Consider the following 13,579-nt stretch of genomic DNA (forward strand, 5'->3'; position numbering starts at 1 on the left):
CAGTAGTTGTATTTATTGCCAAAATGGCGCCAAAAACATGGCCGACAATCGAAATTCCGTTAAACAAATTGACATTTTATAAACTTTATGATTGACATTGAGTTTTATATCTACGACCTGAGTACTGTTGTTACCATCAAAGGAGCTTCAGCCCCCGCTCAGGTAACATAACGACCCAGACCTACTACACAGAAAATCGACCAAACTAGTCTGTGGCATATCAGTCTCCCTGCCAGTGCCGTGGCTGACAAGGCAACGTGCAACAAATTAAAGCAGGTCAGCAAGCTCAAGACAGAGACACCCTCGCAATTCGAGCTGTAAAGGAATTTCATTTGCAGTTCAACAACAGTTGTGAAATGAGCGCCAACAAAATCTTTCTTCGCTATTATCCACCAGGTGAGTAGCATTCATTCTTCCATTAACACTGCAATACATTGTATTCGATAGGTTTAGCGTTGAATTATCGATCTGCAGATGGCAGCGAGCGGATTCGACACTTTGATCTGCTCGACTTGGATGCCAAGTAAGTGAGGTAACAAATGTATCTAATAAATTTTATTGAATAATTCTCTGATAGAACAAATGTGGAAGCACTGGCAGATAGCATTCTTCTCCAGGAACTCCAGGCTGCAGATTCGGAACGCAATCTGGACCATCTTTCGGAGGACAATCCAACTCCCTGCCTGTCCAGCAGCTCCAAGGCTTCCAGCTCCCAAGACACGTTCAGCGCTTTGAAACAGGCAATTGGCAAGCTTCAGAGTAAGCTGCGAGAACCAGTTAAAAAGAAGTTTTATCTGCATAAATGCTACAATTCGCACATTTTGCCGCTGACGAACGTGTGTTTCGATCGCAGCGGGGAACATTGCTTGACGGGCAGCTACGATCGCACCTGCCATGTGATTAATACCAACACCGCCGAGGTGCAACACATTCTCACCGGACATGACAATGTGGTCTTCTCAGTTGGCTTTAATACGCCACGTTGGTAAGTGTCAAAAGAGTGAATCACTTCTTCTGGAATTATGAGTTATTCATTGCCACTTCAGCGACAAAATTGTGACGGGATCCTTCGATGGCACCGCCAAGATCTGGTCAGTCAGCAGCGGTCAGTGCCTGAGCACGTTGTACGGTCACACAGCTGAAGTGGTAGCTGCTGAGTTTCATCCGTTACACGATCAGGCGGTTGCGACGGCCTCCATTGATGGCAAGGCACGCATCTTTGATACAGAAACCGCACAGGAGCTGCAGCAGCTTTCTTACCATGGAGCCGAGGTGATAACCACACGATATTCTCGCGATGGCCAATTGCTGTTGACGGGATCCTTTGACCACACGGCTCGCATTTGGGATGTGCGAACAAAGAGGTGAGTTTAAAAGTACAAACTTAATTTTACATTAATGCCACTTGCCACGTGCCACACACAGTTGCTGCCATCAGTTGCGGGGACACACTGCCGAGCTGTCCAACTGTGTGTGGAGTTTTGGCGGCTCGTTGATTGCAACTGGCAGCCTGGACCGCACCGCACGTGTCTGGGATATGCGTCGCTTGGACCAGGAGCTGCATTTGGTGTCCACGCACAGCGACGAGGTGCTCGACGTGACCTTCGATGCAGCTGGCAAATTGCTAGCCACCTGCAGCAGCGATTGCACAGCGCGTGTTTGGAGCCTGGAGCCACTAGAGATGCTCTCGCTAATGGCCGGCCACAGTGATGAGGTGAACAAGGTCTGCTTCAGTCCCAGCGGTTGCATGTTGCTCACCGCCTCCGCCGACAACACGGCTCGCCTGTGGCTCACCGAGACGGGGCAGTGCTCCCAGGTGCTGGCCGGCCATGAGTCTGAGGTATTCAGTTGTGCCTACAGTTATGCGGGCGATGCTATTTTAACTGCATCCAAGGACAATACCTGTCGCGTCTGGAGGTGATACGACTGGTACACGGTGCAGCTAAATGACTGAATAAATTTAAACAATTCTCAGCTTTTGGGTTCTTTTTTTGTTTTTTTTTTTTTATCAACATTTACTACAAACTCGGGCGTTATTTTTTTGTTTTGTTTTGTTTTTTGCTTTAAGTTTCTTAATATTTCATCCTGCTCACTTCTTACAAATTAATAGTTTTTGTTTTCCATTACAGTTTTTGTTTTGTTGTTTTTTGTTTAAATCGGATATCTCATATACATATATAAAAATAATGAACAAAAATGATTCTTCAGTAACAAACATTATACAGCTTACAAAAATCCGCTTCGTTTCGGAATCAATATTAATACACAGTTTGAAAATCAAATAAAAAATCATCTCTAGTACAGACTTCTCCCGAGCGACATTCTTAGACAGGGCTAAAATGTATTTACTTTTTTTATATTGTTGGTTTTGTTTTTCGTTTCTATTTCATACAAATATTTTTTTTTTTTTGGTAAAACTTTACACAGCTAAACAAAGGCGAGTCAACAGTTTTTAATTTTGCTTGATGAGGATTGACAAAAGGACAGTTACGATTGATAGATTGATAGACGACAGACCGACCTAACATAGAAGTAAGACATATCTATCTATAACCAATCTCTAACTCTAGTAAGTATTGTAGTTAGTTAGGAATTTGGTTAGTTTAGAGATGGGAAATTTCTTCCGTGTATCTGTGTGTGTGTAGTGTGATTTGTGAGAGTGTGTGTGTGGGTGTGTGTGGTGTTTGTTTGTTGTGTGTGTTTGTTGGCTTTGAGCCAAACCCTGTTCTTCTGTATATTTAGTTTTCATTTTAAGTTTTATTTTTATTTTTGTTTTTGTTTTTATCTTTAGCTCTGAGGTCTGCTAAGGTTCGCTCCTTTCTATAAGTAGATCTACGTAATACAAGGTTTATGTAGTTGTTGTGTTTAGGACTGGCTTTCATTTAAACTATATAAAGTATTATAATAATGCTTATTAATATTATTAGCAGTAGTTTTTTCTTTCTTTCTTTTTCTTTTTTATCAAAGTAGAAAACGGTTTGGTAAGAGTGTCTGTTGTGTTTGTTTGTGTGTGTGTGTTTTTTTTTTTTTTGTTTTAATGTAACGTACTGTTGTTGTTATTGTTGCATTTGTTTGACTGTTTCTGTTTGTTTGTTTTGCAAATTTAATGCGTTGGACTCTGCAAGAATATCAAGAAGGAGAAATTATTAGCAACCGGAGACAAAGTGAAGAGATGATCAAAGACAGGCACAACTAGAACGCAGGCTTAAGGCGCTTCAATGAGGCGTGTGTATGTGTATATATAAATATGTGTGTGTGGATCAAAAACAGAGAGAGATTAAGAGTGAGAAAGTGGATGCATTTTTACTATTATAAATGATAATTTAATTTCTTTATTATAATTAATATTTGTATTATTATTTTGGGATGAACATGCAGAATAAAATAGAGCGAACATGCAGAGCAGATATTTGGGTGCTGCCAATTTTACAACAGGTTAATTTTTTTCTCATTTAAAATTTTGGATGAACATAAAAATAACAAAATAGGACGTAAACAACAGAATCGTTTTCGTCTTACATTTATATGAATTTAAAGGGTTTTAGTTTCATTTTTTCTTTTGTTGTTGGTTGCTTGGATGTTATTGTTGTTTGGTTGTTGATTTAGAAATGAACAATAGTTAGCATTAAAAAATTCATAGCTCATCATATGCATACAGCTAGAAATAAAAGAAAGAGAATACGTAAAGAGCTTTCGGTTTGTTAAACAACAATTAGTTTTGGGATGCAGCCTCAAGGAAGTAGTACTATATCAAGTGATTCAATAGAGTTTAAGAAAATAATAAAGTTGCATAGATAAGCTGACAGTTAAGCGAATGATTAAGCAAAAGCTATATGAATGAAATCAGATAATCATAAAGTTGTAAAGCAAAATAAAAGTGGTAAAGAAGCATTGGTGAAAGATCGAAAAAAGCTATTCTCAAATGTTGTAAAAAATGTTTCGTACTTCACATGGATCATCCGGGAACAACTCCGTGAATATTCGCTCAATAATGTGATATCTGAAACAAGATAAATATTTGATAAATGATGAGGCTTATAGATAATTTGATAAGTATCAATTTACTTGGAGTGCAAACCGCCGCCGGGTGGAAGACCTTCAATGTCATCTCTATTTTCCAGACACTTCAACAGTTCCACGTAGTCTGTGACATCATTACTCTCAATCTCCTCTGCAAGAATGCCAGAAATTTGATGAAATGTGTTAGAAGGTATTCAAAAAACGTAACTTAATTTTAATGGTCATGTTATTCGAATTTGTATGTACAATAAAAATACGAATTATATTGTAAAGCTACGCAAAAGCAAATTCACAATTCATAAAAATTAATAATAATACGAAAAATGTTGCAACAGCGAGAGCCGACAAAAATTGAGCAACAAACTTAACTTAACGTGAGGTTTGGCAAGACATACAGCTCGATCTATCGCTTATCTGACAAATTGTGACAATAGTGTGCTCTTTACAGATTCGATCGACCTGCATAATCGAAATCGTAAATAATAATATAAATGGGGTGTCGCAAAATTCTCACTTCAAAAGATCGGGAGTACACTAAAAAAAAAAAATACAAAAAAAAAGAGCAGCAGATTTCTGCAGTTTCCTCCTTTTTTTTTGATTTGGTTTTGTTGATTGACTTTTGCAATTGGGAATTGTCTATGAGAAAACTGTTTACAGCATTCAGTGTACAACAAACATTTGAAAATATCGAATTGTAAAAGTGATTGGATAAGATGTACATATATATAATAATTGGATTGGTATTATCTTAAGAGCATGCATATATCATTTACTTTTCATTTATGTGATGGGATCTATGTGCCTTACCTTATGCTCACTCATCATTAAATTTGATTTGTATTGCTTTCTGTTTTCTGGCATTGACTTGACACCATTTGCCCATTTTCATATTAACTGCAAGATGCGCGAACAACGCCAACGTCAACAAAACAAGAGCAACGCGTTGCTAAATTTACTTTAACAAATTTCGTAGATTAAAAAGAATACTTGGAATAAATGGATATGTAAGTCATTAGTTTCGACTGATCAGAAACCAAAGAAAAATAATATCAGTTAAGTTTAAAATGAAAAACTGTAACAATCAATCAAATGCTGCGTATTGTTATATTTTATGTGCAAATCAAAGAATGAAAATCAACATTTAAATCAAATTTAAGGGGAAAATAAACGAAGTCGAGACGATTGATTTGTTTGTTTGTGTTGCGTGTGAAGAAGGAAGGCAAAAGCGCAGGCGGAAATGGTGTTGGGAAAGTGTATCGAATGAGAACTGAAAACTGAACAACACAGCAAACAAACACTTTTGAATTGGTTTTCGAATCTTTCATTTCAAGTTATATTTTTACTTAGCAGCGAAAATAATTAATTAGTTTTGTTCGTATTCCATTAATTGCTATATTAACGTTCTATCGTTGCCAAATCAAGCAAACGATTTTTTACTGTTTTGATTGCTATAGTACTTAGGTACAAACGTTCTCAGTGTATCCAAGAGAGATGTTCGAGCGGTTTTTAAATTTTTTTCTCTTTTTTTTAATTAGGCTCTGCGCTGCGTCGCTTCAATTGAATTTTCTAAATATAACATTTTCATGTAAATTGTTTACGTTGACAATAAGCACAACAATTGGTGAGCATAAGGTTTACAATATTTTGTTATCTTTTCGGTTTCGTTATCAATTTCTTACTTCTCACTTCATCTGCTACATTAATAGATACAGATGCTGTTACAGATGTAGATACAGATACTGATAGAAATACAAGTACAAATACAGATACCCTTAGGCCTGGCCTTAAAACTTTCAACCTAATCTAAGTAATTTGTCTGGACATTATTCATTTTGAATTTTTCAGGATTATTTTGTTATTATACTTAATATTAGAGTAGGTAATTATATACTTGACTAATATGATCGTTTCTTGTGGGGTGTGGAATTCGCTAGTTGTAAACAATACAATATTACAATATTATTTACGTAAAGTTATTATCAACATACATATGTAAAGGTCAGGTCTGCACTTGGCCTTAGGACGTTTTTAAAATTCACTTTGGTGTTATGAATACTGTGGGCGCATGAACAATTTACGCTATAATCGATCACGTATATGCACTACAAAATACCCTATAATATGTGGCAGAAGTTAAATGGCAATGGCAATGGCAATGGCAAATGGTGTTTAATTAATACTTGAGCATAAATCTAAGAACCTGACAACGACAAAATCAATTCCCTCAATCGCAAGTAAATATTATTATTGACAATTTTCTCACTGAACTTTTCACTAATTTTACCTATATCTATTAAGTATTTGTGACTTGTAAAAGTGCTAATTAATTGCGACTGCTTTAAAGTATCTGTTTTAGTTACTTGGTATTAATTCATAGTATTTTGATTGGTATGACTTACATTAAAATTTATATCAAATATGCGTTAGAATTTTTCTTTAGTTTTTTATGTATTATGTTATGGTAAATGGTTGTATGTAAATATTAGACTATATACAAGCATATGTATGGATATATGTATGTACACTGGCTGAGAGGGCTTCAACTTTAATTGTTTGAGAAGGGTTATCAATTAATGTTGCTAAGTAACTTATAGTACTACTCTAAATGTATGTATGTATGGTTTTTGTATGCATATGACGTATTCTAGGTCTAAATGGGATGGGGTTGGATTGGTTGGATTATTTAGCTACAAGGATTTCTCTCACGTGGATCGTTTTGGCAGTTGCTGTAGCACATAATCTCATTAATACTAAAAAAAAATAATACTGTAACACACTCATACACAGGCGCACTCATAGAGTTGGACAATCAGACACTCGGCCACACGAACAGCCAGCGGAATTAGATATGACAAACTAACACGCTATACTTTAATTGGTATTTTATGTATATATGAATTGATATTGGTATTGGTATTGGCAATGGTAATAGCAATTGTTCTGGTTTACTTATTGAAAGGAACATCTTGTTGCATTGCGGTTTCAATTTCATTTGATTTGATTTGATCAATTATATATGTATGCATGTATCTAGCTAACTAACTAACAAATACATGTATATACGTATTCGTATGTTTGTGTATAATTGTAATCTACTAATCTATATATGCAAACTTTGGTTTTTGGGCTATCTTTGCTTTCGTTACGTAAGGTACAATGTATTCGTATTCGTTTTTTTCAGTCGTCTAAGATCAATTCGTGTGTGGAGAAACGGCGACACTGAGACAGACATTGACACAATTGTGTTACGACTATAGTTAAATCGTTAGGTGTACGATTAGTTATAAACAGAGTAGACGATTTAGACAACCTCTTGTGATCTTCTCGATGTGTTTCTCCAACCGACGCTCAGCCTCTTTCGCTTCTTCAGTTGGCTTTGGTGCTCCGGGAAAAGCAATTATTATGATGCTCATATTATCACGGCTGCCCTGTTATTGTTAATCGAAACAAATAAATGAGATATAACAAGACGAATAGAGATCGGTTATGATATCATGTAGATATTATCCAATACGCACCTTGTGCAAACAAGTATCGACCACCTGATTGGCAATGTTCACCAGATTTGAGGTCACTTTCAGCCTCGAGTATATGAAACTGCACACATCCTCATTGCTCATAACATCCCAGATGCCGTCACAGGCGAGCACTAAGAACTCGTCGGTGTCCTGACGGCTTTGGCAAAAGATTTCCGGTTCCGGTGAGACCAACTGCTCGCATTGTCCTTTCTCCTTAACATTCTTAAAGTCATAATCACCAAGGGCACGCGACACTGCTAGCGTACCATTGACACGCTGAATCATCACACTGCCTCCAGCATTATGTATACGCTCCTTCTCCTCAGGCAAAATGGGCTTGTGATCCTGGGTGGCAAATACTGGCACGCCCTGGCGACAGAGCACCGCCCGTGAATCCCCGCAATTGGCAATGTATACCTGCGTGGAGCTGATAAACGCGCTGACTGCCGTGGTGCCACCACATTTCTGTTCATCCTGGGTAAACTCGGGCAGCTCTCGCATTACCTCATCGATGCGAAGGAAACCGGTGCGAATGCCCTTCACATAATCACCGTTCTTAAATTCCTCAGTGCTGATTATGCTGTCCAGCAAATGATTGGCACAATGCTCCGATACCTTACAGCCCGCATGACCATCAAAGACCGCAAAGAAACTCCACTCATCCAGTGCATTCCCTAAGCGTGCGCAAGCATAGTATGCGTCCTCCATTTCACAGCGCCAACCCTGCATCGAACTAACGCCATACAGCAGCTTGTTGCCCTCGCCTTCATCATTGTGCTTTGCGGTTTTTGGCTTATCCAGGAATCCGCCCATATCTATTGAACATAATGTTTGTGTGTGTGCTTTTTGTTGTTATTTTCTCCCCAGCCGTGTCGCGCGTTCGCCGTGTGCTGATTAATCTAAAGTAGAGAAAGAGAGAAATAGACCTTGGTGAGTTGGCGCTCAAAGTCAAACGAAATATCGTGAACTTGAAAAACGCTGCGCGGGATGCAAAAATCCATAACAGCCAGACACACAAATGCAAACACAATCCAAATCGTTTACATCAACAATACATACACACACCGCTCACATGTACACACTTATACAAGCATAAGGAATCAAGGATGCGTATTGAGCTTTTGCCGCCTACACTCGACCAATGCAATAACGTTATTTCTCTGCTTTTTTCAGTGTTGTTGTTGGTGTTGTTGTTTCGGGCTGTTGGTTATTCTATCGTTGCTTCCTTTTGCACATCGATTTATCAAAGACGCCTGCTCACTTGCTAAATTTAGCTCTGTCCAAACGGCACGCCCACTCGCCTTACAGCTCCGACAGCGTAGGTGTTAGCTCTTTTACCGTTCTTGTTGTTATCGTCTTTTATTTTTTTGTATTTCCCTTTTTTTCACCAATTGAAAAAAAAATCCTCGACTAGCATTAAGCGCGCTGTAGCAAAATATAGAGATGTGCAAAATCAGAGTAACTGTGACTGCTATTTGTGACCATGGAATATGCGACAAAAATATTTGTCAGTATATAGCGCTTTCCAAAGTTGACAAAGATTCGTTAATAGCGCCTTTAGATCATATTTATAAGAGTCCCTCAACAGCCCGAATTCAACAAAGTTATTTTTGTTACACCACAGCGTCTTCACATTCGTAACCGCGCTCATCACTAAATAAGGCTATTCGAGACAAGTTGACAGCCCCATACAGGGGGCAGAAAACACGAGGAAAAGAAGATAATTTTAAAGTTATGATCACGCACACGCCCTTTCCATTTTAGGTTTCTGCAGAAAATGTATCAGCGATCATTCATACACATTTTACACGCAGAAACTACTAAAATATTTTTCACCTCACGAGTTGAATATTTTTTTTTGGTATGTAGCTTTATTTTGCACTCACTTGCTTTTCGTTTTGTATGTGTGTGTGTGTGTAGAACAAAAAATTGCCTTGTTTGATTTGTGCGTCACCGTGCGTTATGCACTTTGTTGCCCGAAATATGAAGCACTTTGCAATTATTGGAATCACGACCTCTATGTAACAAAAAATAAATATGTGTATGTTTTGATTAGAAAAAAACAAGCACAAAACAAGCAGACTGTAGAGTTGTATCAAATCGTTCCGATTATACCTGGAGAGATATCGATTAATCGATTTTATCACGAGTTTGAAAAACATCGACTATTTTTGATTAATTGTTTTTAAATGTGAATTTATTGGGGTAAAAATTAATAAACACTTATTTAATTCACACAACGCTCCTTGAATTAAAGTCTTTTGTTAGATTATTTTTTATGGACTTTATATTTTTTATGCAGAGAATCACGCGGCCTGCTGGAAAATGTAATTGACATAGATGTAAATGTAAAAAACATAGACTTTTTATCAGCGATATTTAAGCATATATTTGCCATATATTAAAATTGCGCGCCAATTTCTGCAAGGTAACAGATGGCACTATCGATATATAGAATATCAGGGATTCACGCAGAAAAATATCGAATGAAATTCGACAATACAATCCTGAATATAAATTGACATACGATATAACATATCGATATTGGGTCGGCATAAACACATCGCTGCAAAAACGCCATTGAATATTCGACTTGGTTTTTCGTGTTTTAAAATATTTGTTCTCTGCGGCAAATTCGTTAACAATTTGACAACTTATCACTGGACAGCATATCCAGTTAAAGTGTAATAGCAAAATGTAAGTTTCAATAAGCTTTTAGCATCAGTATACTATGACCGACATTTTTTTTTCATTAGGGCGCGTGCCCGGTCTCCCACCGCTGAGGGCGAAAAGGAAAATAAAGAGAAAGATGTAAAAGAAAAGGACGCAAAAGCAGCTACATCTAATTCATCTCGCAGAGAGCGGGAACGCAAACGTAGAGGTTCCGCCTCTTCTAGCAGTGACTCTAGCAGAAGGTATAAAATGGTCTCTTTTAGACGCGGTATATATTTTTCTTATAAAGCAAACGTTTACTCACCCCTCTCCGCAGTTCATCGGGTAGCTCGTCATCACGCAGTAGTTCCGGCTCAGACTCGCGATCCAGCTCAAGCAGCTCCAGCGATTCATCCAGCTCGTCGTCCTCATCATCGAGTGATACCGATCGCAGTGAGAAGAACCGACGTAGAGGTGGTGCTGGTGGTGGTGCAGCTGGAAAAGACAATTCTCGCTCGCCGCGCAGAGCTACCAAATCACCACGCGCCAATAGCAAGGCTCGCAAGGATCCGGAACGTACGGAACGTGAGCGCGATCGCGTGCAACGCAGCCGCACCCGATCCAGAGATCGTGCACGTCGAACCTCCAACGATCGGGCAGGCGCTGCAGGCGAAGTAAATAATGTGAAGCGTGATCGTTCCCGCTCCACTAGCCGGTCCCGTTCTCCGCGTCGTCGTGGCGGTGCCGGCCGTGGCACAGTCGAACGTACACCACCGCCAAAGAGACGTGAACGCTCGCGTTCCCGCAGTCGTACCCGTACTCGGTCGCCCACACCGAAGCCGGTGCGTATTCACGTGGGCCGACTGACTCGCAACGTTAACAAGGATCATGTGCTGGAGATATTTAGCAGTTTTGGCACTGTGAAGAATGTGGAGTTTCCAACGGATCGCTTCCATCCAAATTTTGGACGCGGTATGGCCTATGTTGAGTACGCAACGCACGAGGATTGCGAGTCAGCTATGAAGCACATGGACGGAGGTCAAATTGATGGACAGGAAATTACAGTATCGCCAGTTGTTGTCGCTAAACAGCGACCGCCAATGAGACGACCATCGCCACAGATGCGCCGTCCACAAGGTGGACGCTGGCGTTCCCCGCCGCAATTTAATCGGTTCAACAATCGCGGTGGTGGCGGAGGTGGTGGTCGCCGGAACTCTCCACCGCGAGGACGTCGATCTCCACGACGACGCTCACGCTCGCCAATAAGACGCCGACGTCGCAGCAACAGTTCGGACAGCTCCCGTTAAAGAAAACTAACAATAATGATTCATTCATATTGGTAAAAGCAAAAAACAATAACAAACAATGCACTTCAATTCAAATTAATTATTAACCCGAATAATATTTAAAAAGTAGAAACGAAATATAACTAAAATTGTAACTATCCCACTGACCCATCTAGGGTCTTAATCCTTTATGTGGTAGTTATGTTTAAAATTTGTTCTTTGACATGATTTTATTATTGTAATGACAACATGCAAATTATAAATATTTAACTACGAAAACTAGTGTATAAATGAGCAGTCACTTTCCTCTAAGGGGCATCCCTGGGGATGATGTAGTTTAAAGAAGCATGAACGTTTCTTAATGGTATGTGACTTGGAGCGTATCGCAGGAATTCCTTCAGGCCTACGGATGCCAATTAGATCATTGCCGCAAAACTTAAATACCTCATGTTTATTCCTCAGTAAGGTCTTGATTCCACCGCACTCTGACTTGATGCCGCTCAACTCCTCTTTGGTCAGGGACTGTACAATTTCGCGCATTTTCAGCTGTCGTCCTGCCATCCAAGAAGTATCATTTGTTCTCTCTGTATTGTCCAGCAGCATATGAAAGATTTTCAATACCAGAGAATCCAGAATGCTCTTTTCGACCTGTGTGCAATTTCTGACGGTTTCAGTTTTCTCACGCAATTTTATCGCAGCGTTTGTATCTCCTGTTTGGTACTTTTGAAGCTCGTTTTGTACAAAATCTTCCAAGTTCGCAGTACTTTTAGCCGACCCTTTTAGACCAATCAGAGCTATGCGCTTCGTGCTTGGGATCTTTAAGCGATCTTGTTGTGTTTCAAATCCACATCGATCCGATATTTGCCTAGCATAGAGAACAAAATCTTGATAAGCACTTATGGAAGTGTTACGACGTTGAAACTTGGCACCAGACAGCTCAAATGGACAGCAAGGAAGCAGGAAGAAGTTTGTTTTCAGACGCGCTGCGAGTACCGGCAACCAGGGTGATAGTTCATCGGAATGATTGCCTATGATCCAGTCAATACCTTCAAATTCGAAACGAAAACTGTTTGGTTCCACAGTTCGCTCAACGAGGTTGCAACTTGTCTGCTCCGAGTAAAGGGACCAAAGTTTTCGCTTCCGTACATCATAGCCATAGCCTTTGTGTCCCTCCGCATTGAGCACATGCACCAGGAGGCCATTGCCGCATCCCAAATCAGCAAATGCATTTGGTTCCGTTTGTGTGGAGGTCCACAACGTTATCAGGTAAGCAGCAATGGCCAAATCTTCGTATATGAACTTTAATGGATCTGTGCTTTCCTTTGCTGTTTCCCAAAGCTTTAGTAGACTCTCGGAATGCTTCAGTTTAAGCTGCTTGTAAAGATCATTATACTTTTCGACATCCACCAAACGTAACGATTTCTGAGCTCCTTCTTCCCGTTTGCTTTGTGACCAATTGCAAAGCCTTGGCCTTAAAACAAACTCTGCAAACCGGGAATTTGATTTTGACTCCACTCTGAACTGTCCTGCATTTAAATGCACGGAAAAATCATCAAAAGATTCTTCGCCTACAAAATGGCATTCATAACTTTGCTTGCCGAAATCTGTAATTATGTTTTGTAAAGTCATGAATTACTTAACATTAACATTGCCTCACTCAATGTTCCATTGGCCAAAATGTTTGTCTCCAGCTTTTTGGTCAACATCTTGAAGTAAATCTTAAAGCCTTCACATGTCCTCTCAGATGCATTTGCCTGTAGCTGCTGCTCCAGTTCATCTTCGTCGGAATCATACAGTTGTCCATGTTGCTGTTTCTGCACTTCTGTAATAATCACCTCGAATATCTTTTTATTCAAAGCGTGATAGTTTTTTATTAATATTGTAATGGCCAACCAGAATTGTTTGTCGTCAATGTGTTCAGCTGCCATTTTGCAATGTTTACCAACACTTAATTAATAGTATGCTGCTCAGAAATAAAGACAGCAAGCCAAAATGAAGTAAGCAAAATACAGTCAGGGCCAAAATTATTGCACAAAACAAGTTAATAAGTGTTGGTAAAATATTAAACATTTTAAGTAATTTATATTTCTTAACAGACAGAGC

The 13,579-nt window shown here is 39.2% G+C and overlaps 4 protein-coding genes across 9 annotated transcripts; 2 read left to right on the top strand and 2 right to left on the bottom strand.

Moving 5' to 3' along the window:
- Positions 1-356: 356 nt before the first annotated feature.
- On the top strand, positions 357-2,305 carry LOC117792616 (dynein assembly factor with WDR repeat domains 1). Its single transcript, XM_034632820.1, is given in 5 exon segments — positions 357-396; positions 448-523; positions 578-1,037; positions 1,039-1,364; positions 1,426-2,305. Coding segments are annotated over 5 exon segments (1,398 nt in total). The 3' UTR covers positions 1,922-2,305.
- Positions 2,306-2,378: 73 nt separating this feature from the next.
- On the bottom strand, positions 2,379-9,659 carry LOC117792991 (protein phosphatase 1B). 6 transcript variants are annotated; one of them, XM_034633355.1, is made up of 6 exons: positions 9,425-9,659; positions 7,539-8,437; positions 7,331-7,448; positions 4,066-4,171; positions 3,946-4,000; positions 2,379-3,118 (listed from the first exon to the last, which is right to left on the bottom strand). In XM_034633355.1, the coding sequence occupies exons 2-6, from the start codon at positions 8,349-8,351 to the stop codon at positions 3,104-3,106; spliced, it is 1,107 nt and encodes a 368-aa protein (XP_034489246.1). In that variant the 5' UTR covers positions 8,352-8,437; positions 9,425-9,659; the 3' UTR covers positions 2,379-3,103. The 6 variants fall into 6 exon arrangements, with proteins under 6 accessions (XP_034489246.1, XP_034489240.1, XP_034489245.1 ...); XM_034633349.1 differs by lacking the exon at positions 2,379-3,118 and adding an exon at positions 3,352-3,658 and having other exon boundaries at positions 9,425-9,658; XM_034633354.1 differs by lacking the exon at positions 2,379-3,118 and adding an exon at positions 3,352-3,658 and having other exon boundaries at positions 9,554-9,657.
- A 412-nt stretch (positions 9,660-10,071) lies between these two features.
- Positions 10,072-11,543, top strand: LOC117791292 (RNA-binding protein with serine-rich domain 1-B). The gene is made up of 3 exons (XM_034631002.1): positions 10,072-10,235; positions 10,295-10,453; positions 10,528-11,543. Coding segments are annotated over exons 1-3 (1,131 nt in total). The 5' UTR covers positions 10,072-10,233; the 3' UTR covers positions 11,498-11,543.
- A 144-nt stretch (positions 11,544-11,687) lies between these two features.
- On the bottom strand, positions 11,688-13,404 carry LOC117791291 (probable tRNA (uracil-O(2)-)-methyltransferase). The gene is made up of 2 exons (XM_034631001.1): positions 13,134-13,404; positions 11,688-13,080 (listed from the first exon to the last, which is right to left on the bottom strand). Exons 1-2 carry the CDS (start codon positions 13,402-13,404, stop codon positions 11,756-11,758), a joined length of 1,596 nt encoding a protein of 531 aa, XP_034486892.1. The 3' UTR covers positions 11,688-11,755.
- Positions 13,405-13,579: the final 175 nt, after the last annotated feature.

Source organism: Drosophila innubila (assembly GCF_004354385.1).
Source record: "Drosophila innubila isolate TH190305 chromosome 3R unlocalized genomic scaffold, UK_Dinn_1.0 2_E_3R, whole genome shotgun sequence".
Classification (NCBI taxonomy): Eukaryota; Metazoa; Arthropoda; class Insecta; order Diptera; family Drosophilidae; genus Drosophila; species Drosophila innubila.